General features: G+C 39.7%; 1 protein-coding gene across 11 annotated transcripts in view; it reads left to right on the forward strand.

Annotated features, from left to right (window-relative positions):
* CUX1 (cut like homeobox 1) overlaps positions 1-24,234 on the forward strand; it is a 263,293-nt gene that overhangs the window by 119,322 nt on the left and 119,737 nt on the right. For all 11 annotated transcript variants that reach the window (XM_071765224.1, XM_071765218.1, XM_071765222.1 and 8 more), the window contains exons 5-8: positions 9,984-10,121; positions 12,669-12,792; positions 15,029-15,105; positions 15,896-15,962. In XM_071765224.1, the coding sequence (XP_071621325.1) occupies positions 9,984-10,121; positions 12,669-12,792; positions 15,029-15,105; positions 15,896-15,962 (406 nt within the window). The remainder of the gene's footprint in view (positions 1-9,983; positions 10,122-12,668; positions 12,793-15,028; positions 15,106-15,895; positions 15,963-24,234) is intronic.

Here is a 24,234-nt window from a genome sequence, read left to right on the forward strand (position 1 = left end):
TGCAAATGCTTCAAGCGAAATCGAAGCCTTGTTGTCGTAGGTATTTGGAGGAGTGGGGTTGCCTTGCAGAAACAGTGTGTTCATAATGCTGGCTTTCTAGAGCTTTAAAAGAAAATTATTAAGCATTAAAAATACTAAAAATTAAATATTTTTTCTTATAAAAAGGAAGATTATTCAATACTTATTCACTGCTTGCTTTTTAAACAAAACTTCGCTGTTATTTTCAAGTAAAAGTTAAAATGCAGAGAGCCAGAGTGAATGCCAGATGACAGTTGTCTGGATGAACTGGTTAACTAGAGTTTCACTTTATGCTGTGTCTTTATTGCTGTGCAATTAGCACACAATACCACTGTTGGATTTGCACAGTTTCCAGTGTTGCTCCTGTTAAGCACAGCTCCTGTGTAGGCAAATAAGAAACAATTCTGCCTTTTAGACAGAAACTCTGCTACCTTGATCTGGCAACAATTAAACTGAATTTGGCTTCTGTGGCTGTTCTCCTATAAAAACTAATTCTGTATCCTTAGCTCAACTGCTGAGAGCTTAAAAAAGGAAAGAAGAAGTTGAGATTTTTCATTTACGTGTTTGAGAATCGGGAGATTCTTGCAGTGTTTGCTCTCAGTTTGGTGAGGGCTGTGCAGCCTTCTAGGGTTGAGCCATAAATGGGATTCTTGTCTGCTTAATGGGAATTTTCTCATCAAGAAGCTAAATGACAGTGTAAGAGGGGATGTGTGTGTGTTGTTATTGGGGATTTTTCACATGTCTCTGTTGTGATCAGATTTGCTGGAAGTCTGGTGCTGTATAATGTGCATGATCTGGGTTTTAGCTCAGAGGCCTTGCTATCAACAGAAAGTATAAAATGACAGGGTAAAGAGAAGAAATTTTATTTATATATAGATATAAAAATGTGCCCTGTCAAAACAATTAAAAGCAGTAACAATGAAGGATGGCTGGAGTGGAAATTTTATCTTTCCTTTATCCGTGATCATAAATTGCATGCCCTGCCACGGGGAGCAGCCTAGTTGGGTAAGAATTTGCTGGTTTTCTTTACATAAAATCACAGCTCAGCCTTGCAAATTCAAACTGCCCTGCATATAGCTTTCCTTTTTCCAGATTAGCTGAGGAAACACAAACGTCTTTGAAAATAAGTAATCATTAAAGCACAAAATAAGTGTTAGGGTATTACTTCTTAATGCAGAAATGAAAATTTGTTCTCACCCGTGAAGAGAGCTTCCTTCCTTCACCACAGAGCCCGTGCTAATGGCAGTGTCAGATGAAGTGGTTACTGCTGTCACTCCATTTGCTTGTGGTTATTTACAATTTAGCAAGACTCTGGAGGCTTTTGTTGCTGTTTGGGTGAAGAGATGACTTCTGTTTAATGTGTATTTGATCAGTGTTCTGAGGTGAAAGGTGATGCAAGAAAAAAACAGGTTTGATTCCCCCACCCTGCAAAATCTTGTGCTGCTTATGTTGGAGGTGATAACTGTGTATGAAGTTGTTGTATTTATATACACTATGTGGCTTGTTTGGATTTTTTTGTAAAGCATAATCTTAAGCAGAAAGCTTGAAGGTTAATGTCTGCCCTGATAGTAGAAAGCCTGTGTAGGCTTTTACATACCCAGATGACCTAGAAGTTGCTTGTTGTGCTTAAATTGCAACATAAGCACACCCAGACTTTTGTGCCTGTAGAAGGAAGCTGGTTGAATATAAATGTAGGAGAGACATAAAAAAGGGAGAAGGAAGAGAGGTTCACCACAAAGGACTGTGTTAAGCACATCACAAATTAGAAGACTAAAAACATAGTTTGAAAAAGTTGATGCACAGAGCACCCTTCATTGGGCTCATCACTAATTGTTTGGCAAAATTCTGCCTAGAGAGCAGGATTGGGGTAAAGTACACCCAGAGTTTCTGGAATATCAAGACTGAACAGCACAGATGATTTTTGAGAAATGTTTGGTATGAAAAATTTTAAGGCTTTCCTAATTTGTTAATAATACGTGTCAGAATGGCCACTGCTTTCCAAATAAAATATGTTGGAATAAAACTTTAGACAGACACATAAAATGAAAAGCCTACAGTTTTGCTGCCCCTAGCTTTACAAGAGAGATAAATATTCATAACCTGTCTTTTCTCAAGAAAACAATACTGCAGTGAATAGTCTAAGGAGGAAAGGAAGCACAGTGAACTTGCTCATGATCAACACAAGTAGTGCAGACACCCCCCCAAATAAAGCAGGAGGGTATCATTGTAAACACTCTTGAAAATCTGACAAAATGAAGCACAAAATTGAGTATAGTTAATGCTCGAAATAGTGAAAAGAAGTAAACCCCTGTGGCTGCAGGTGGTGATTTAGCCTGTGACTGGGTCCCATCTGAAGGTAAAATTCTTGATGCTTCACTATCACGTTTCCATCAGATAAAAAACTGAAGTTGCATAAACATGAAAAAATGCCCCAGGTCTAGAAGATGGGTCTTGAAAATAATTCAGTACAGTAAAAAATCAGGGACTGTAGATATGTGGTTATTTTCCCAAAACTTTTCTGCATAAAGTAACATGCGAGGTGGAGTGAGAGGAACAGTTTAACTCCAGGCTGCAGACAGGAGATGCTGAGCAGCATTTTGGCAGATCAGTGGTTGCTACTGTTTTATTTTACAGAATGCTCTGAATCACCTGGGATGCTGCTCCAGCCTTCAGGTAGTCCTGCACTGAGGAGTGTAGAAAGAGCTCATAAGCACTTCAGCCCCCTTTCCTCTGGGGACTGAATTCAAAGACACAGCACAAAATACAATTTTGGATGTGTCCTGGCTGAATGCACACTGGTAGGGCATACTCTTAGCATTACACAGTTATTTTCAGATGAAGTGCAAAGTCCTGGCAAATTCTTGTCTTCCATATTCATTCACTTTATCCTTATGTTTTGAAACTCATGTCAAAATAACTAAAAATAGCTGTTACCTGAGTATGTGGCTTGAAACTGGGCTTGTCTGATCACATACTTTTTTCCTTTCTTTTTTCTCGTCGCATTAATAATTGGACAAATTCCATTGTAAAAGCTGGAATAAATATTCGAAGGATGAAATATCCCCAAAGCATACACTTTAAAAAATTTATTGTGTGGTTGTCAGGCCCTGTTTGACTTGGTAGGCTGGAGGCACGGAAGGAAGAGGGGAGGTGCAGATGAGGGGAAGGATGCAATGAACAGAAGCAGGAAGAATGTTCAGTATAAGAGAGAAGATATCCCTGGGGGCTCTCCTGTGTTCACCTGGAGGTGATAACTGCAGCACCCTGGGGAAGCTGTTGCTTCAGGGAGTGGAGTTAGAGCAGCCCTAACCCTGGTGGCTGGAGCTGTGCTGCATATTCAGAGCAAAAGAGGCAGATTGTGGTTGTGATGGGGAATATTGGACTTCCCCTTTCTCTGTTGCAGAAATACAAACTGGAATTAGAATTAACCCCAGCTTTTGGAGGGTTTAGTGCTAAGTCTCTTCAGATGCTTTTAGGAGAAAGAAAGGATGATTGAGGCAGAAATGCTTTGAAACATTGTGGAAAGTTCTTTTTCGTTTCTATAAACTCAGAATAGGAGAAATGAAACTTAAGAGTACAGGTGGTTTTCTGTAATTGTCTTGCTTCCCACTGAACTCAGTGTACAAGCACTAAATTCCAGTGTCTTCAGCCACTGCAAGAATATGAACAGTCAAACTGGAACATTTGCAGTTACAGTGGGTTCTCCTGTAACTCATTAGGTCCCTTTCCAGCTGTCATGTTGGGGTAAAATATTGTATTGCCTGTTATGCATACTCCACTTTTTTATATTAAAAACTTTTTGATTATTTATTTTGGTAACTCCTTGAAAATACAGGGAACTGCAATGTAATTCACTGAAGAGTCAGTCAATTAGTCTGCCTTATTTAGCTTTTTTTGGATACTAGGGTAGAGCTCCATCTGGGGCAGGGCCAGAGCATCTTCCTGGCAGTAATTGTTGTAGAACTGGTAGATAAATAAAAGTTGTTTTTAAAAAATAGCCCACAAAAACTAAGAACCACATTCTGGCAAGGGGGTCTATACAGGTGTGGTCAAATTTCCTATATACCATCTTGAATTGTTGCACTTAACCCTGCAAGCACTGGAGAGTGCTGCCACAGAGAACTTTTGTCATTATTCATGGGAAGGAAAGGCACTGATTTGCTGGGACTTCCCCCTGTCCCCATAGCAAGGGGTAGCATCAGGACTGGTTTCAGAGGCCAGCAGAATTTGGGATTCTGCTTTTTTTTGCTAGTAAGGAAAATGAGAGTTCCTCACCCACTTTGAATTCCCTGGTATCCAGCCCTTCCAAAATGCTCTGATGACAGGAGGGTGAGGAGAGAACACTGTAAAAAAGTGGATAAAAAATAAAAGAGAGAGATCCCATTCCTGTGGGATGGGGAAGCAGGAAAATCTGTATAATTCTTGATTGAAGGAAGAGCCTTTTCATGTTTTTTATGAAGTGTGAGGAGTTGGAGAGATGATGAGCTTTGTTTCAAACAGAATTACGGCTATAACTCTTCTGTCCCTGGGCTACCAGAATCATAGGGGAAAAGGAGGAAAGCTATCATTTATTCCATGAAATCTTTGTCTCAGTCTCTCTAGGCTATTTCAATTTACCCCTGAAATTTCTGGGGAATAATTAATGAATTAATTAAGTATGCTGTGAGGTGTTTGAATATTCAAAAGCTACAATGTAATTATTATTTTTTCTAAAACGTACTTTCAGGTTATTTTCAGACACGCAGCCTCCCAAGGAAGCACTTAACTGCATCAAAAGCTGACAGAGCTTCTTCTGCTCTTCCTGCCTGTAAACCAGAGCCCGTCCTCCAAAAGAATCATTCTTTGCAAAGAGCAGTGATGCATTTAGAAAGTCAAACACTTCTTGTACTTCGTGACGAACGTAGCGGAGCTGAACTCTGGCTTTTTAAAAAAGTTGAATCACGTCAATAGAGTTGTGTTGGGTTCTTTTTTTTCCCCACCCCCCTTCCTTATCATTTTGTGTGGGTGTTTCTTGTGAGCGATTGCTAAGAAGGCTTTGCTTACAATGTGGTGTAGGCAAGAGGAATAAGAGGCTTCTTGAAAGACACGCATTGCCTTCCACAAATTATTTTTAGATCTCAACCTTAGGAAACACATTTCCAGTGGTATAAAATATTAATTGCCCCCGTAGCTCTGGCCCTGTTTCATAACTTGCTTTCTTAATGTTCCCACTGTTACAGGCCTGTAATGAGGAAGGGAGGAGAGGGGATTTAGGAGAAGTCTTTTGTTTTGGAAAAGTCTTTTCAGGAGCTCCCTTCTAAAATCCCAGATGCTCGTAACTTTGCAAGAGAAGAACCCGGCCTTGCCGGCCCTGGGGCAGGGAGGAACCGGGCACCGTGGGTTGTTACACCACCTGCCTAAGCACACACATCTCCTGGTGGATGCCTGAGGAGGTGGTACCAGCAGCCTCAGCACAGCACCGGCCTCCGCGGCACGGCCGGACCGGCTCCGTCCCCGATCCTCCCGCCGCGATCCAGGCCGCGCGTTGCCGCTCTCCGCGCCGCCCGGGCCGATGCTCGCCGCGGGGTTCGGGCAGCCCGGGTCCGGTTCGCCCCGACCCGGCTCTGCTCGACCCGACCCGGCCCCCGGCAGCAGCTTCCAGGTGGGGGTCTGGGTTTGCAGGAGGTTTTTTTCCCTCGGAGAAACTTTCCGCCGAGCAGCGCTCCGCGGCGGCGTTCTTAAAAAATAATGGAGATATATGTATGGGGAAGAGAGAGGGTAATTGGCCGCAGTGCTCTGTAAATTGTACATTTAAACAATGACAGAGTTTTTCCACTTCATTTGGCGAATTTTCCTCCCGCAGCCCGTCCCTCCATCATTCGGCCCGTGCTAGCGAACAGGTTCAGTCGGCAATTGGAAGGAAGCTGCTCGGGAGGCAGCTTCTCACCTCCCCCAACAAAAACAACCAGGGCCAAGGGGTTTTAAACATTAACTTTCCAAACCGAGCTGATTTTCCTTGAGCTGAGGTGGGCTTTTTCTTTTTCCCCCCCTCCCTCTCCTTAAATAACGAGGGTGGTCCCAGCATACTCTATATCGAGACAGCTTTTCATCAGTTGCTCATCAGCATGCTAATTGCTGTATGACTAATTATGCCCTGAATTCCAGTTGATTTTCTTAATGAGACAGCTGGGTTAATTATGTAATCGTATGATTACATTAGCCTAGAGTGCCCTGGCGAAAAGTAAGGCAGGCAGGAGCGTGATGTCATTGCAGGAGCCGAGCTCACAAGGGGGGGCATTCATCCTGCCTAATGACAGGGGAGGGCAGCGATGCCCACAGTGCTCTTTGTGTAAACACTTATATTGAATTATTAAGATCCGTGTCTTTTTTCCAGCTTGCAGAATGAGGGAGGAATGGTGTTAAGTTTGTTTTTTTTTTGTTTGGTTTGGTTTGTTTTTTTGTTTTTTGTTTTTGGTTGGTTTGGGTTTTGTTGTTTTGTTTGTTTTTTTTTAAAACGAAACTGGCTGGAAATGCCAGCTGGTCACTGATAGCCCTTGTAGCTCCTGGGTTAAGGTTGGGTTTGGTCTGAGGAGTGTGGGGTTGAGAGGTGCTGCCTGTAGCTAAGTCGTGCTGTGGGGTTTTGGCAAGATCCATCGTTGTGTTTCTTCTAAAATTGTTTGCAAGAGACCTTTACGTACATAAGCAGCAGCATAAAAAAGTGGGTTCTCCTGTGCTGCTGTTCAAAAAAAGATTTCTCATCAGGGCATGAATATGGTGTGAGAACAGTCTGAGAGACATTCCTGCACCTGTGTTGCATTAGCTTGTATGATGTGAAGTATTAACTGCTATAAAAATGGTTGCATTTGTAACATTAATTTTTTTCCATGTCTGTGTTCATGGAGATGTGTCCATCCTCCTCCTTTGTGAGGACAGAAGCTGATCTGCAGGGGACTCGTGTGGTGTGGTCACTGTAGTGAGCACAGGGATCTGCTCAGGGGGCTGCTTGTGCAACAGTACCAAAAAGCCAGTTCCTTGGGCAGTAAAGGCAAGGAGAGGCTTTGCAGATATTTGGTTTAAAAATATGGTTGCTCATTTTTCTTGTATGATACCATGGATCCAGACATGCTGGGTTGCAGAATATGTGGTGCAGAGAGTTTATTTGTAGGTATAGTATGCAACAAGTGGGTTATGAAGGTAGAACAGACTAGGAAGTGATAGGAAAAAATAAACCAAATTTAGTATAAAGATAGACATCTCGATTTACACCTGGGCAATAAGGATTTTTCTAAACACCCTTAAAGTTCTGGACGAGCAGATTCTTTTTACCAATTTTTTCTTTATTTATCTTGTGCCCAGCAGGGATTCTGAACTTTTGCAAGGTAGATAAAATTAAAATCAAGAGAACTCATGATGGGTTTTCCACACTTAAGTGCTAAATAAAATGATTTTACTCTTTTACAGACTACAGAACAGGCATTTCCTTCTTTGCCTCTCTCCATAAACTGGTACCACTTGGTTTTTTTAAAATGTGGATGCCTGTTTGTGTAATGAATTGAAAGTTTTGGTCCATTGCTTGTTTAAAAATTCAGTGACCTGCTGTTAAATGACATGAAGCATACTTTGTAAGTCTGGTTAATATAAAAAGGTATGTTTTTTCATGCATGCATGTGTTGGGAAAAGAAGAGTATTTTTATTTATTTTTAAATCCACTCCACTCCGGTAAGAAAAAAGCCAATCCGACTTCAGGGTTTATATTTGTTTTAGATTAACTGGTATTTATAAATACTTCAGAAACCAAGGGGTTTAGGGTTTTCTTGAGATTAAAGAGCAAGTTGGGGCTTGCCATGAGAAATGAAATATTTGTCTCTCTGCCCAAATGTCTTGGTCGTTTTATTTTATGCAATGATTAGTTGTCTTTAATGCAGTTTATAAAAATTGAGTCTTAAGAGGTGCTTCAGCCATGTTTTTTTATTATTATTGTCCTTAAGCAGTATTTAGTGGCTGCAGGCCATTAGTCCTTCAAATAGGCTCTAGTAAAGTTTGAAGTTTAATGCACAGAGACTGTTTTTACATTTTGTTTGTTCTGCCACTGTTTTGCTACTTGAACATTAACCTTTAATAGAGCTAAATTAAATATACATGTCCTGATGAATAATTATGAGATTGCAAGCATTTTCATTTTGTACATAAAGCTTCTCAGGGATTGCAAATTTGACTAAAGGTTTAGTCATTATTCACTTTATAATGCCCATTTGATTTTTGTCTTTTAATTCTTCACTGATTTAAATGTAAATAGTCCTGTATGTCTGGGGAAAAATACCTCCTGTGGGAGTCCTGGCACCTTTAAACAAGGAGGGAAAAGTGCACCTGTGATTCTGTAAAGTTCAATTTCTTTCATGGTAGCATTTTAACACCATTTTCTACAGGTTTCAATCTGATGTTTAAGATGCCTGCTTGTTAGGTTTTTGCTGTTCATGTAACAATTTCAGACACAGATAGATTGAGACAATCCAGCCTTACTGCTGAGCTGCACAAGTGTGACAAAATGGTCATCCCAGATAAAGGTCAGCAGACCTACATGGGAGAAGGGTGATGTTGTCACAGCCCGTGCCTTAATTGGATCATCCATAAATATTGTAGGGCCTTTAACTCGTGCTACTGCTGTGACTTAAGCTTTATATTTAATTCCTTACCTGTACCCCCCCTGTCTCTGCCACAATAACATTTTAAGTTTGATTTATTATAAATATTTTATTACAGATAATAATAACGAAAAGTATTTGGCCTAAAAAGCATAAATGAAAAAGCTATGTAGTCATAAACTATGTATGTACAGAGAACAGATGACAAGCAACCTAGATTTTGTATTATGAACAGGGTAATGCCATAAGCTGTTGAAGAACCAAAGTAGCAAAATGCAGCAGGCTGCTACTTAGAATGTCTCTGAGCTCAACATAACCCAGTACTATTCTTTTATAAACTATGGAACAACGCTGGCATATTGAAAAAACACCCAGGCTCATGCTTAATGTGTTAACAGAGGTACAATAGACTTATTATGTGTTTCCAGAAACTGAGGGTGGTCTGAAAAATTAATGACTGTGGTGGTTGAAAATAAAGTGAGCTCCCTAATATATACTGTTGTTGATCCACTGAGTTTGGTGTTTAGCATTCCTCAACAGGAGACTAAATCTTTGTAGCCATTTCACAAGAGATGCTGGCGCCCATAACAGAAATGTATTCAATAATTTTTTATAGGTCCATTGGACTACAGCATTTTTCTTTTCTGACTGGGTAGAAGTCCCAGAAAAATTATAACAGCTGCACATGTCAGGTGTGTGCTAGGGACTCTCTTTAGCAGAAGGGGAGAGGCATCAGAGAATTAATACTGAGAGAACATTCATGATAATTTCTGTGTGATTAGTAGTTTAAGTAGAAGATGGAACAAGAGTCACAAGCCCCAGGGTTCATTGGATTACTTACACCCACACAATATTTCAGGTTATTAATGATCTGTCAATTACAAAAAGTGTAGCTCAGATCTCCATGATCAAACAACCTTTTTGAGCTCAGCTGTGCAGGAGGGCACAGTTTGCTTCAGAAATTCATTTCTACAGGAGCAGAGGTCTGTGAGGGACACTGTTAGTGAGACGTGCAGTTTGGTTGCTTTTTACTCAAAAATTCTCATTTTGCAAACAAAAATTGGAAACTTAACTCTAACATGCCTTCACACCATGACTGTCTTCACTCAGGATGAAGAGCTGCCCCAGTTTAAAGGGTAACATAGATACAATGAACTGTATTTTTTGAAGGTTGTAGGATAAAGGCTGAGGAACATACAGGACTGAATAATAAGTCAACGTAGAGCCTTACTGGCACTTAAAATGGGTATTAATAGAGAGAAAAAGGACACTTGGGCTCTGAACTGCTTGAGTTGCTGAAATGTTCCTGTTATCTTAGGTCTTATTTTACTGTTTCTTTTTCAGATCCAGTTCCAGCCTTGGATTTGGGACAGCAGCTTCAGCTGAAGGTTCAACGTATGCACGACATTGAAACAGAGAACCAGAAACTTAGGGAAACTCTAGAGGAATACAATAAAGAATTCGCCGAGGTGAAAAATCAGGGTAGGTTGCAGAAATTCTTTTCAGTATGCATTAAAAGCTTATAAATTGGAAGACTGATTAAATTCAGTTTTATTTTGGTTGGAGTCTTTAGCGCTACCTGAAAATCATATCCCTGACATCAAGCTGGGTGTGGGTGCTGTTTGTGCATACATTGACACACATAAGAATCCAGTGCTTTATACACATCTGTACAAAAAGCAACTTTTTCTGTACTCAGTTTTTCCTTATCCAAAATTGAAGTGTGCTACTGGGATAAATTCAACATACATACTTTATAATTACTCTAGAGACTATCCATAGAGCAATGTAAATACAAGCTAATACTGTTTAATTATTCAAGTAAGTTTTAATGAGACCAGAGTACATGAAAATACATGAATGTCTCAGTGAGATTTAAAGCCAGTTGTCTTTAAGATTGTTGAAGTTTCAGAAGAAATTTTCCCACATCAGGAAACAAAATTTGCTCAGTTGTACACCTACTGGCCCATACATTTCTCATTTCCTTGCTTGACACTCAGTTCTGGGTGGTAGGAAAGTAAATTGTCTAGGCATTTGGTGAAATGGAGATTTTATTTTAAAAAATTTTAGATTTTAAAAGAGATTTTAAAGGCTATGGAACTATTGCAGCAAAATGGGTAACACCTGAAGGCTACATTAGCAACCAACAAATTTTAGCTGACCTGAACAGTAAAGGAGGCATTTGGCTCTTCAAGGAATGTTGAGGATTGAACTCTGATTGTCCAACACATCTGTTGTTAGGTACCTAAAGGTAAACCCAGTTTTTCTTAAAAAAGTCACTTACTTCCCCCATACTTGTGCACTTACTGTATTAATTTTTGGAGCTTTTTTTCCTTTTAAAATGAATATTCAGACTTTTATCAGGGTGCAACTATATGCATTTCCATGAGATTATTTCTCTTTTTGTTTCTCCATATGCCTGGACAATTTAGCAGATTTCTGTCTGAAAATACCTCTAATGAAGATGTCTCCAGTACAGAGAGTACATTGTTTGTATGTTCTTTTGTCCATTTTAAGAAGAAGCATCCTTTGCTTATTCAGGAAAAGATCAGAATTTGTATTACTTCCCAGATCTCAAAGAATAATTTCCCTTTGCTTAAAAAAAAAAAGAGACATGTCCTTTTCATGGCCTATTACCCAGTAATGAGCCTCCTCTGATTTTTGCATTGCTAGCAGAATCCTATTCCTTCATTCTAAAGCAGTTGATAATTAGCTTTACCACTCTTCCCACTCTTTTTTTGTGGTCACAGTCACCCAAGCTGCCTTTGCTGTAATTCCCAGACCCCTTGCCAGCTGATGACATGGTCAGCTGTGGCTTTACTGCTCTCTAGTCAAGTCTTCAAGTCTAGACTTAAAAAGGATTCTGCATGATTTTGTGTGATATTATTGAGATTTTTCCCTGAAATCCATAGATTTTACCTTCATAGAGAGCTTCTCTTTCTATGATGTTTCTGCAGAACAGGAAACTTTTTTTAATGTCTAAAGATATTTTTCTCCTAAAGCACTGATAATGGCATCTGGCAATAAGCTGCTGTCTTTAAAGCACTGCATTTCTGTGTAAGTACATTGAGATGTATTGCTAGCTCTGAGCCTTCTGGCAGTCTGAGGCTTTTTCCAAATTCCATCATTGTTACAAAGCACACTCTGGTGAATGTCCTGCTTTTCCTCTCTGAACCCTATAAGGACTCAGCCCTTTCCTGTGGGTGGGATCAGACAAGATCCTGTCCATCAGAGGCTGCACCACAGCTCTTCAGGTTTATGCATCTTCTCTCATCCATTACCAAGCACAGTAAATACAAGATAGTTTCTGTCTGAGAGAAGGGTTTCTCCAAATTCCCTGGAAAGGCTACAAGTGCCCTCAGAAAATTATAATAGTTCATGCTTGTGCATAAAGCCAAGTGTTGATGGCAAGGCAGTTAGAGCAACTTGAATATGAAGGGCTCCAGAGTGTCTGTTGAGTCTGATCTACTGTTAATATAGCAGTTAAATCTTAACTGCCTTATTTTTCATCAGTGCTGAAGCAGAATGAAGCTGTATCCCAGATATGTGTTCAATTAGTGTTAGACTGAATCTGTGCATGGACCATAGTAAACCTGCCTCTTTTTACATGAGCACAGTTATAAGAATTAACTGTGCTATATGTAAATGCATACTAAACCTACACTGGGACTTTATTATAATTTCCACTGGGCAGCAAGGTAATTTGAGACTAGTCAATAAGGTGATATTATATTTTACAATTGATTTTTTTTTTTTCCCCCTTCTTTTTTTTAAAAAGTCATGTTAGAGGAAACTTCTTAGTTCTGCTTTCCAGCAAACTCCATTGATCCTTCTCAACCTAAACACTTAAAGTTCAATTTAACATTTAGGGAGTAAAAGGTCTCCAAAGGGACTCATATCCATTGATTTTGTGTCAGAGTTGAAGAGCTAAAGTTTAAAACACACTGAGCCTACAGGGTAAAGAGAGCCTTGTGTTGTGGAACCACGTGGAGCTGTGTAAACTCATTCCTCCCTCTTGTTTTTCTGTAGAGGTTACAATAAAAGCACTGAAAGAGAAAATCCGAGAATATGAACAGACCCTGAAGAACCAAGCGGAGAATATAGCCCTTGAAAAAGAACAAAAGTTACAAAATGATTTTGCAGAGAAGGAGAGGTGAGTGTACATGGGTGCATCTACAGGTATTCTAGAGAAGGAGAGATGCAGTTTTCTCTTTAATCTTCCCAACCAGGACTCTCTCTTCAGTGTCCTGAGACAGCTCATATATTGACTGATTCTGGTGATTTATGTGTTTGACACGGAATCATTTGATACTCAACTTTGCACAGCAAAACAGCCCTGAAAGTGTGGAAGGAAAACAAGGACAGATTGTTTCTTTGCCATAGTGGTGTGTGGGGGGTGTCATGTTCAGAAGGCTGCAAACCTGCTTTTATTCTTCAGTAGCTGTATTGTCCTCTGTGACACTAATCTTCCTCCCTTAGCCGACAGTGTGACTCGGTCTGCTCTGTGTGTCACAGTGCCATTGTGCAAGCTGTACAACCCTGAGCTGTTCCAGATGAAAGCCTGGGTAAAAGATGTGTCACCTCTCCTCCTATGAGTGTAAAGGGGAAGACTGTGTTTCTGAATTATCCTAAAACATTTTGCATATTCCAACATATCAAAACTGAGAAGTATTTAATTATTTTTCGGTGATTTTTTGGAAGCCTTTGCATTTACCCAAGAGCCTGGGTAAAAGATGTGCCACCTTTGCTCCTAGGAGTGTAAAGGGGGAGACTGTGTTCCTGAATTATCCTATAAAGTTTTGCATATTCCAACATACCAAATTTAAGAAGTATTTTATTATGTGTCGGTGATTTTTCGGGAGCCCCTTGGATGCATTTACCCAAGAGCCTGGGTAAAAGATGTGCCACTTATGCTCCTATGAGTGTAAAGGGGGGGGTTGTGTTCCTGAATAATCCTAAAAAGTTTTGCATATTCCAACATATCAAAATTAAGAAGTATTTTATGATTTGTTGGTGGGTTTTTGGAAGCCTCTGGGATGTGTTTCCAGTCTTTTGCAAAGGAGAAGGAAATGATTGAGTCTTGTAGGTTACTGGGCAAGCAAATCAGGCATGACAAGACCAAGGTCCTAAGAAATAGTTCTGTCACACTGCATTCCCTACTTGGGAACTTGTTACTCTCATGGAACAGTAATAGTGAAGCTATAAAATGTTCAACTGAGTGTGGAAGTCCATCAGTTTATGTGAGCTGTTTAGTTGGTGGGTTGGTTATTTAAATTCAGGCCTGAGGGGTTAGAATCTACTGGTCAATGCAAAGCTTTTTTAAAATTCATCAATACCTGTAGTTACTTTTTGATAAGTGGCATATAAGTGGTGACTTTAACAAGTGCAAATTAGATATGCTTTAAAAATAAACCAGCAAGCCATGTAATGCAACTAACAAAAATGTATGTATAAGAGAGGTTTTGAGTTCTCAGTATTTTTAATTTGGTGTGAAGGGAACTGGTGTATGTTTCTCTCTGTAAATTGTTATTAACCTGGTCAGCAGTACTGGAAAATAAATTTATGCACCTTGTGGAGTGCAAGTAGGATGCTGGTGGTTTCTTAAGTCATTTCACAATTCTAAAATCTGTAGAATATCTTAAAAGCAGTGTTGTAAAAAGCAGTGACTCCTGGGAGATGTTGGAGCAACTCCCTTTCAAAGATGAGTTCTATAACTCCTATAGCCTGTAGCAAAGTGTTGTGTGGCTGGCCAGATGATGTTAAAATGTATAGAACTGACACAAACAAAAAAACATTGCATGAGCATTTTAAGATTTGCTCATGTTATATAGAAAAATATCAACATGAGATTTGTTTTGAAATATGCTTGTTTTTTTTAAAGAGCAGCTAATAATATTATTGCATTTGGCATCCATTACAGCTCTGATGAAGCAGCTGCTATTCAGTGTATCAGCAATGGCAACAAATTTCTTCATTATGACAGTAAAATGGAAATGTATCATTCTTGTACTAACTTTGTACAACAGAGGGTGCTTGATGACAAATTTCTTAATGTGTGTGACATTTCCAAAACAAATGATACTCAAGAAAACCTTCCACTAAAGTTGTCATTTATATAGCAGTCAACTCTTGTATAATGTTCACAGCTTATGTTATGAGGTGGCTACACTGTTAAAATTTTAATAAGTAGGACTGCAAGCTATGAACACTATTGCAATGTGACGTGATTTACGGGTCCCGTTGAAGCACCTTGTAGTCTGTGTGGTGTTGTCAGTTGTCTGATTACAGCTGAGACATTTAATCACTCTCTGTTCCAAATTTGCAAAATACAGATAAGTTGTTTAACATGATTACAAGCTCTCCTCTCACCTCTCCTCTTCCCTTTACAGAAAATTGCAGGAGACACAGATGTCGACAGCCTCGAAGCTGGAGGAGGCCGAACACAAAGTTCAAGCTTTGCAAACAGGTTTGGCATCTCTTCTGACCTATACCAATGATCAGGCTGGAGGTCAGAGGATAGAGATCATGGAATGTGTCAGGACTGTGTGTGAACCAGCTCTTTGCAGAGAGATCCAGCAGAGCTTGGAAGTGCTTTGTGAACTGGAGCTTCTTTGGGGCTTCACAACTTCAGGGAATGCTTGTTTTGCAGACAGTCTATTGACAAGCCCAGGCACAAAGCACACACAGTACTAGAGCACGCCTGCAATTCAAGCAGTCCATGGAACTTTTCATCCATGTTGTGTTTTGCTCTTGTTTCACACATTTCTGAACTATGATATATAGATATAGTGGTCTGGGTTCAGTCTGTACCCATTTTCTACCAGTGTGTCTTGCCTGTTGCTATGACTTGCTTGCCATTAATTTTCCTTTTCATCTCTGAAATTGAAAGATTCGAGATCTGGATACATTTGGTTTTGTTTACTATGAGAACATAAGAAATGTTATTCCCTGAATTACTGCAGTAAATATTTTAAATAAATAAGCAGTTTAGCCATCTTAAGAAATGAATTATGCCTGTCTTAAGCTCAAACCGGTTGTTTTTGCAATGTAAAAGAAATACCATTAGATATTGTTTAAAATCAAAAGGTATTTTTTTTTCTAAGTCATAATAGTTTCCCTGGGTAGAAAGATGAAGTGAAGGATTTTTCATCAGGAAGCGTACAGCTTTATTTATGGCTGAATAAAAAAAATGGAGTAGTCTTTTTGCTTTTCACTGCTGTTACAGTGCTGTAATGCTTCATGTTTATGCCTTTTAGCCTTGGAAAAAACCAGAACAGAACTATTTGATCTGAAAACAAAATATGATGAAGAAACTACTGCAAAGTAAGATTTCACTGTTTTCTTTCTATGTCTTCCTTCAGGGTATCACTGCTTTTTTGTTTTGTGTCTGTCTGTTGGAGACAGGCGAGATGAAAGAGGTTCGGGAGTCCAGATTTGTTGGAAAGCATAATTTGGTCATAATTTGGCCTCCTAGAGAGAGATTATTAGTTTTCATATTTTCTTCCACTCAACAAAACACTTTTTCTGGCACACATGCTGCTGCGTTCCTAGTTTCATTCTCAGGTGCTGCTGCCTCTACTTTGTATCCCTTACACTATGTCTCATTTTTTGAAAGAGGGCAATTTTAGATATAAGTTATTTACTGTGATCTTCCAATCTTAGCAAAAGATTTCTACTGCACTGTTAGGCACCATGCTTGTTTCTGCTTTTGGGGTAGCAGTCATCACTCTGTCAAATTCACCCCAAATTACAGTAAGTAGCTTTTTTTTTCCTTTCAAGTGAAACAAAGGTATTCTCAAAAATATATATTCTTCTCTTCTTAATGGCTACTGTTTTCAGTTACTCCCTGGTTTTATTAACAATCAGTGCAGGAAACAACAAAAGAGAGACAGACTTGTTCTTGTTTTCTTTGAACACTTCATATTTAAGGAAAGTCAGTAATGAGGAATTCTTATCAGCAGTATTGAGCCCAAAGATTCACTTCTGTGTCTGAAAATGGGGTGGGAAAGAAGAATTTCAGATGGGTGTCCCTGGCTGGCTGTAAGGGCAAGGGTTGGAAGATGCACATCACATCCCTGTGCCCACTGCCCATATCCCACAGCTTGCAGACTTCAGTCCATAGTCATTAAGAATTATTTGCTTGGAGTTGAAACACCTTTCACCTCATTCAGGATGATTTTTTTAGGTAAATTTTGGTTTGTTCCGGGAGTCCTGTTCCCTTTGAGTTCCATATAAGGTGATCAAAAGTATTTTTGTTCCCTTATTGATTTCATCCTTCTCTGGGAGATGCATACTAATGATGTTTCTGATGGAGCCCTAAAATACTGCAGATTGCCTTTTTTTTTTTTTTCCCTGCTGATAACTGATGCTGGCAGCTCCACTGCTGTTATTTTGTCTTGCAGTTGCTTCTGTAGGAACAGCCAGAGATCAGGACTCAGCCATTGTAGGAACTGAACCTAATAACTCCTCACCCTTTTTGTTGCTTTTATTTGCAGAGTGTTTGCTTCATTTTTTAATACTATTTCCCTGAGTACTGTAATTTATCTTATGCCAGGCAAAAGATGTACTCTGAACAGTTTGTTTGCATTTTTAATGTGTTTCATTCTTTCAGAGAGATTTATGCAAAAATATTTTCATGTGATGTCAAGTATGATTCTTGCCTAATACATACAGAATTTACAGAAAATTAGTAGCATCTCCAGTAACAAGAAGTTTATTGTGTTCTGTAGCAGAAGGATTCTGAAAGCTGGGTCTGGAATATAGTGATCAGAGAGATGAATCCTGAAGCAGACATTAAGCATGTACTTTGTCTCCCAACCTAATGTACTGTGAAAACAAACTTGTAGGACCTAATAACACCAGAAATATTTTATCATTGTTTTGGATATTTATGGCAGGAATAGTTCTTGCATAACAACAGTCATCTGTGGTGTATGTAGCCCCAATTTTGCAATATGGAAATCTAAAAAAACATGAAAAGGGAACTGAATGTAGACAGTGAAATTGAGTCATCTATTTTAATTGTAAAAGCTGGGAGAAATGTTGAAAAAACCACCAATAAAAATGGGGAAAGACAGTTTGATTCTTTTCTAAAAAGAAACCCTCTTTTGATCTAAGTCTGAAAAGCTACTTGTATTGCCAATTTTAATTTTGTTTTAAAAACATGTGATTTTTATCTTAGGCCAGAATTGTTAGTTTTACAGACACTTATTTGATGCAGATGAATTGGAATGCCTTCAGGAAAAAAAAGATAATTGTCAATTTTTTCAAGCTAACAGTACTTTTAAGATTTTCAGTTTTGGAATAAAGCTGTCTTTTCAACTCTTGGTAACTTTGAAAATCCTTCAAACAAGAACAAAAAAGAAGTAAAAGAAATACACAGTAAGAAGTCTTCAGTATCATCATTAAGGAGTCTGGATTTTGTCCTAGGGATTGGTTGTTGTTATCTTAACGTTGGAAATCAGTATGTAAATTTGTTTATCTTTTCAAAATGTCCCTGTTCAAAGTACTGCATGCAAAGTGAGGTACAGAAGTGCCATCCAGACTTAATGCTAGCAAGGTATCTTCAAATGGCATCAGTTGGTGACATGAAAAACCTTCAGTCAAATTAATTTCTCTTGTCCCAGTTTGCAAAAATCCCTTTGCCTGTGAGCAGGTAACCTGTGTACAGTGGGACAGGAGGTGCTGCCCCTTCCCCTGCTCCCTGTGTCCCACAGAGACCCCATGTGCAGGGTGCTGAAGGTGTTAATGACAAAAAGAAGTTTATTATGTGCAGTCATTGCAGTCTGTCAGCTGGAATATCAGAAGCTGAATTTGACAAGATGGCAGCAGCAAAGTTTTCCATGTGTAGGCTTGAAGTAAAATGTAATTAGCCTTTATGTGCAGAACAAGGATCCATTGATGAATACAGCTGGTCTTTGTTTTCTTCTGTCATTGAGTGTGGGAGGTAAAAGTGTTCTTCTTCATGTTTATTAATACAAGATTCCTTAGACAAATGGCAAGCACAGTTTAATATTTGTTGGAACACAGAGGGGCTTGCCAAAACAGTTGTTGTGTAAGAGGATTTCAAGGTTTTCAGATTATAATCATCTCTGGGTTAAATAAATGAATGATTACTCTGCCTTTTTCAATTAAAGAGGCACATCCTCTTTTGAGGCCTGATACTGATTTTGTTTGTTGCCCCACACATTTCTGTCAGCAAACCTGGATTTAACCATCACTAATGAGTTTGATCTGGAGATTCTGTTGGAGCTGGAACTGAAAAGCAAACTCGGACTCGAGTTTCAGGAAAATTAAAGAATGTTGGGAGTTTTTTCCTAGTGCACCAGACTTTATTATTATTATCCTCTGTGGAAAAAAAGAAACATTCTTGTAAGCATTTCCTCAGGTTTCCAGGGACAAACTCTTCTTGCTAACATTGCTCTTTCACTTCTGGTTCTCTGCAGCATCCGAGGAAGTGTTTGGGATTCTCAGCTGGGTGGTTAATGCTCCCAGCCACAGTGGTTAAATTCCAGGTTTAGATCAATTCCAGAGCCACCTCTTTGCTCCAACTCCTGCTCTCCCCCAACCTAAATGAATTCTAATTGGAAAAGGATCTTTCCTTGTAGCACATACAGTAGGCTTGTTCCATTACTGTTAACATGTGGGCTGAGGCTCCCAGCCTTTGAAGAAAGAAAATATTGAATTTCACTGAAATGCTGCATTTTCACCAGTAAATGTTAACTGGTCTTGTGAGGATTTTAGGTACTGCCCCTCCTGCCCCCTCCCAATAAAAAGCCTTAATAAACAACACACAGGAAAAAATCTTTAGGTTCAGGTTGCCAGTCAAAGCAGCTCTGCTACCACTTGTTGTTCTTCTAAAAGTAGCACGTGCATAGAAAATGCTGTGGAGAAGGAGGTTTTCATATTTAGGAGTCATCCTGAAACAACTGCTCTCAGTAATCTGTAGAAAATATTTTCCCTTCCAGTACAGGAAGCAGAGGAGAATTCTCTGTTCATTGATTAGACTGATTATTGGGTTTTTTGGCAACACAGTTAGGGGGGACACAGAAGGGCCATTGGTATAATGTCATTAAGACTGTACACTGGTGCAATATTGCAAATTACCCCACTGTATAGATCCAGGTGACTTATTTTAATCCTGGACTGCATTTTAATGAAAAGAAAATTTGGAAATAAAGAGGAGAAAGTGCTATCTGCAAGCAGTCCCTGCTTTACAGTAAAGAAGACTTTTTCATTGTTTTAGGCCTGAACTGAAAAATGTAACACACAGAATTTCCATCTCATAGAAGAGTTAGGATTGGAAGTGACCTTAAATGATCATCTAGTCCAAGCCTCCTGCAGTGAACAGGGCATCTTAAAAAATACCAGTATTTAACACTCCTTTTCTTGCTGTGGTCATAGACCTTAGTGAGCAGGGCTGAGGATACCAGAGTGGTCACCACGTGTCTTTTAGAAGGACCATAACCACCCTAAAGAGTTTACAACATGATATCATGACAACAGAAGTTAAAGAAATAGAAGCTCAGGAATGTGAGGACAAAGTCATGCCTATTAAAAATATGCCTATTTTTATCCATAAATCCTGCTTGAAAAGAAATCCTCAAGTAATCTGCCCAGGTGAGTGACAGATGGGGAGTGGTGAGGCATAGAGAGGTGATGGTGTCAGGCAGGCAGGAGGGCTGCCAGGGGCTTCAGCTGCTCCTCCTGTTACCTGCTCACAGGCACAAGGCACTTCAGTCTCCAGCTGTGGGGTTTTGTAGAGGTTTTGTAGATAATGCATCAAAAACACAACAGCAGAAGGGAGTGGCTCTTTTTTGGCTGTTTAAGGTTAAGGGTTCTCTTCCTCCTATTCATTATTGAACGGACCTTTTCTTCTCGCATCAGTGAAGAATAAAGTTCTGAAGATGTGGCTTCCTGCATGGGAAGAAGAGAAGGTGTAGGCTCGAGGACAGAGGACCAGTAGTTTTAGAAAATTCATGAATAATTATTTCTGCCTAAAGTTATGTGATGCAATTGGAGTTCAAGTAATCATGAGAAACCTCCTGTTACATTGGGGCAAATCTCAGTTCACTTGGACTTCAGGGGCATAATTCCCAGTATATACTGAGAATTGAATTTGGCTTATGAATTATTTACTTTATAGTTTTTTAACAAATCTTTCCTGTTTAAGTGCTGGTGAGTACCAATATATCACTTCTCAAATGTTTGTAGTCTTTTTTTTTGACAGTGCTCAGGGTCAAACTAAATAAAAAATAAAGTCCTGCTCCCTCCAGCATCACATAATTACTGTGATAGATGGTCTCAAAAGCTGCTTCCCCCCACTGAGCATGAAATACTGTAGTTGGGGTGGTTGTGTTGTACATGACATGAAATGGCTTCTATTTGCTGTGCCTTTAAGGTCTTAAAGTTTCCTATTTCCTGTTCTTTTGATGAGTCATTAACTTCTAATGCTCCTCTCTGGAAGTATTGCTATATTTAAAGGGATTTCCCTAAAAAACAGGAGATGGAGAACTTCATAGGCCCTATCTGTCACAGTTTTTTCTCTTAAAGTTCCAAGTTCTATTGCCATCAGGGAAACCCCCAGAGTGGTGGTAATGGGGAGATGAGAAACCCAGGAAGATGTTACAGAGAAATAACGATTTTTCAGAACAAAGAAAAAAAGGAGGAAGATAAAAAGTAACGTCTTGAATCTTACAAAAAGCTCTGTCTGCATTTTGCAATTTAAAATGTTTGTTAACATCTTAACCTGTGCTTTATGCAAAACTTAACTGGTTGAAAGTCACTCTGGAACATTAATATTCTGCTGAAAAACCTAGAAATGAAGATGTATGAAAATACTTGGGAGATCTGCTTCTTATTTTGCTCTAAAGCTCTTTTGTGAAATAGGGCTTGAAAGCCCATGTGCAGACCAGGCTTTTTCATCAAATTTCTGGTTCAGCCTAGAGTCAAACCAGAAAAATTGCAAGATAGGATGCTGTGGGGAGTGAATTTCAGTGTTACTGTAAAACGGTTGCTTTTGTGCAATACTGAGTGCTTGCTTGGAAATGTTGTCATTAGTCTTACATTTGGGCAGGGAAACTGAGGCACTAGGAGTAAGTGTAATGCTCAGAGACAACAAGTCTGATCTTGGCTGAAGTCTAGAAATATGCAGACATGAGAATCATAAACCACAAATCAGCAGAATTATGTTTTTAAATTTTTTTTTCCTTCTATTTCTAAGGGTCTACTTCTGACACGTCCATATAACTGCAGCACTTAGTGTTTGTATGAGCTAGTGCTGTAGCTGGGCTCTGTTGTCTCTATTTGTTAGACTTGTAATGCTTGCAATTAGTTAATGTAACTTTTTGACAGCACAGAAGTGCCCTATGTCCTTTCAAGGGGTTTTTTTGTTGTTTATTTTTAACCTCGAGTGAGACTGTTAAGTTCCTTTTTCTAGTATAGCCTAAAAGCTGGTGTCATTTGCCAGCCCAAAGTAGAAAAAAATAGCCCTAGGGTATTCCAGCATATTCTAGTCATCACCCTGTTATCTATAACCTTGGGTTGACACGAGAGCCTTAGATGGAAGTTATTTAATAAATGCAAAGTATTGCATGGAAGGGTTTTGCACTGCTGTGCCAGCCATGCTGTTGGTTTTCCTGGCCATGGCTACAACCACTGCTCCTTCCTGGCCATGGAACCTCATGGCAGATCCTGCAGCATCTTTGATGCATGGGTGTGGATGAAATCAGAAGGGGCAGAAGCATCCCTGCCCTGTCTGTCCTCACTTGCTCTTGCTGGACTTCTTCAGGCTATTCCAAGCTGCCTTTGTCCACTGAGCAGAAGGACCACGAGCACTTTCCTGCAGTCTGCCAGCACGAGGCTGACAAAATGGCAATCCAGTCCTCTAGCCATCTTCCCACAGGGCTCATTTTCTGTCTAAGAGCTGAACTCTGGAAGGGCTTTGTGAGGAAGAAAAGGGGTGAGTTATGGGGAAGGAGCAACCTTCTCACAAAGGCACATCTGCACCTGAGGATGGACAAAATCCTTGGGCCTCCATGTCCCAGTCAGCTGAGCTTGGTTTTCACATTGCCCCTTCACAGATGTCTACAAATTATGGTAGTCACGTTTTTGGTGAACACAAAGTAGCAAAGCAGCAATTATTTTGGTACCACTTCCTTGTGAGGTCTTGTCTATGAAACTGAGGAGGACGTGATTCTCCTGTTGGTTCCTTCAGCACAGCTGCTGCTGGGCTGGGATCCTGGGGAAGGCAATCAGGATAAATCCTTGGATCATCAGAAACAAATGGTTCATCTGTTTTCAATCAGAACCTGCCCTCTATAGTACACAGGTTACCTACTTCCAATCACAAAGCAAAGCTCTCCACCAGGCTCTAACTGGCAGTTACTGCAGTAATCATCTCTACCTAGCCATGCATTTAATATCTGGGCTTTCTTTACTGGCATTTACTTGAAACCCTGCTTGTACTCTCTAGCTGGATTCCAGCTGCTTTCCCCACTCCCACACGACAACACTGCTGGTGAAAAAATGAGTCACCCAGTGTGTGTTGTGCTCCATCATTTGATGGAAAGAGATGGCTGTCCTGAAGGAGAATGGAAGTTCATGAAACTTCCATTTTAACCCATACCCTCCCACCCTGTGGCAGATGCAGAGCTGGAAGGGGAAGTGTCTGTTGGCATTATGTGCAGGCATCACCCTGCAAGATTTTGGTCTGCAGACTTTTATCTATTTTGGCACTGATCTGATCATGAAATGGTGGCTCAGCAATGGTGACATTTCAAAGACTTCTCTAAGAAGCAGCTGCAGGTTGGAGCAGGTCAGTGTGCAGGTCAGCTGTGGATGTCAGAGGAACGTGTCCTGTTGGTTCAGCCCCTTTTAATCAGCCTGGAGACATCACTTAGTGGGTCCTAAGAAATATTGTCTCATTTACATATCCTCTGATCTCCACTGAAAGACAATAATGCCATGTGGGATTGTAGTTTTGCATCACAGAACATCTCTGAAATGATGGAGTCCAATCTTGTTATCTTGATGAATTTTTTAAAAAGTATCTTTCAATGAGTGTTAAAAAATATTATCTTTGAATAAGAAACTGAGAATCCTAAACATAAGGAGTTGGGAATCAGGACTGAGCACGAATTCAGGAATTTGGAAGAGAAGGCTGTTGGCAGCTTGTGGAGCAGAAGGGATAAGACATGATAGTGCAGACATTAAAACCAAGAAAAAGAATAGACAGCATGCAGGCCTGTTAATAACTTAATTAGCATTCATGCAAAGCATTAAATAAACAAATGCATTTACAGTCCTGTAAGCCTGATATTACTAACCCTTAATGTTTATCTAGTTTATTTCTGCAGGAGCAGATCATAGCAAAGCCTTTCATTCTCTCTGTGTGTGTGACCACCTTGCCTCCCATTTTTTTAGCATGTTGAGAAACTGAGTCATGGGGAGATGTGTCAGGGACACAGAGGGCAACCTGCATTACAGCAAGGATCAGAACACAGAAATAAAATCACTGGATAGAAGATATAAACCCTAACTGACTGAACTTTGCTTGCAAGTTTTAAATGCCTGTTAGTAATACATTTTGAACAAA

The sequence above is a fragment of the Heliangelus exortis genome, chromosome 21 (assembly GCF_036169615.1).
Source record: "Heliangelus exortis chromosome 21, bHelExo1.hap1, whole genome shotgun sequence".
Taxonomy (NCBI): Eukaryota; Metazoa; Chordata; class Aves; order Apodiformes; family Trochilidae; genus Heliangelus; species Heliangelus exortis.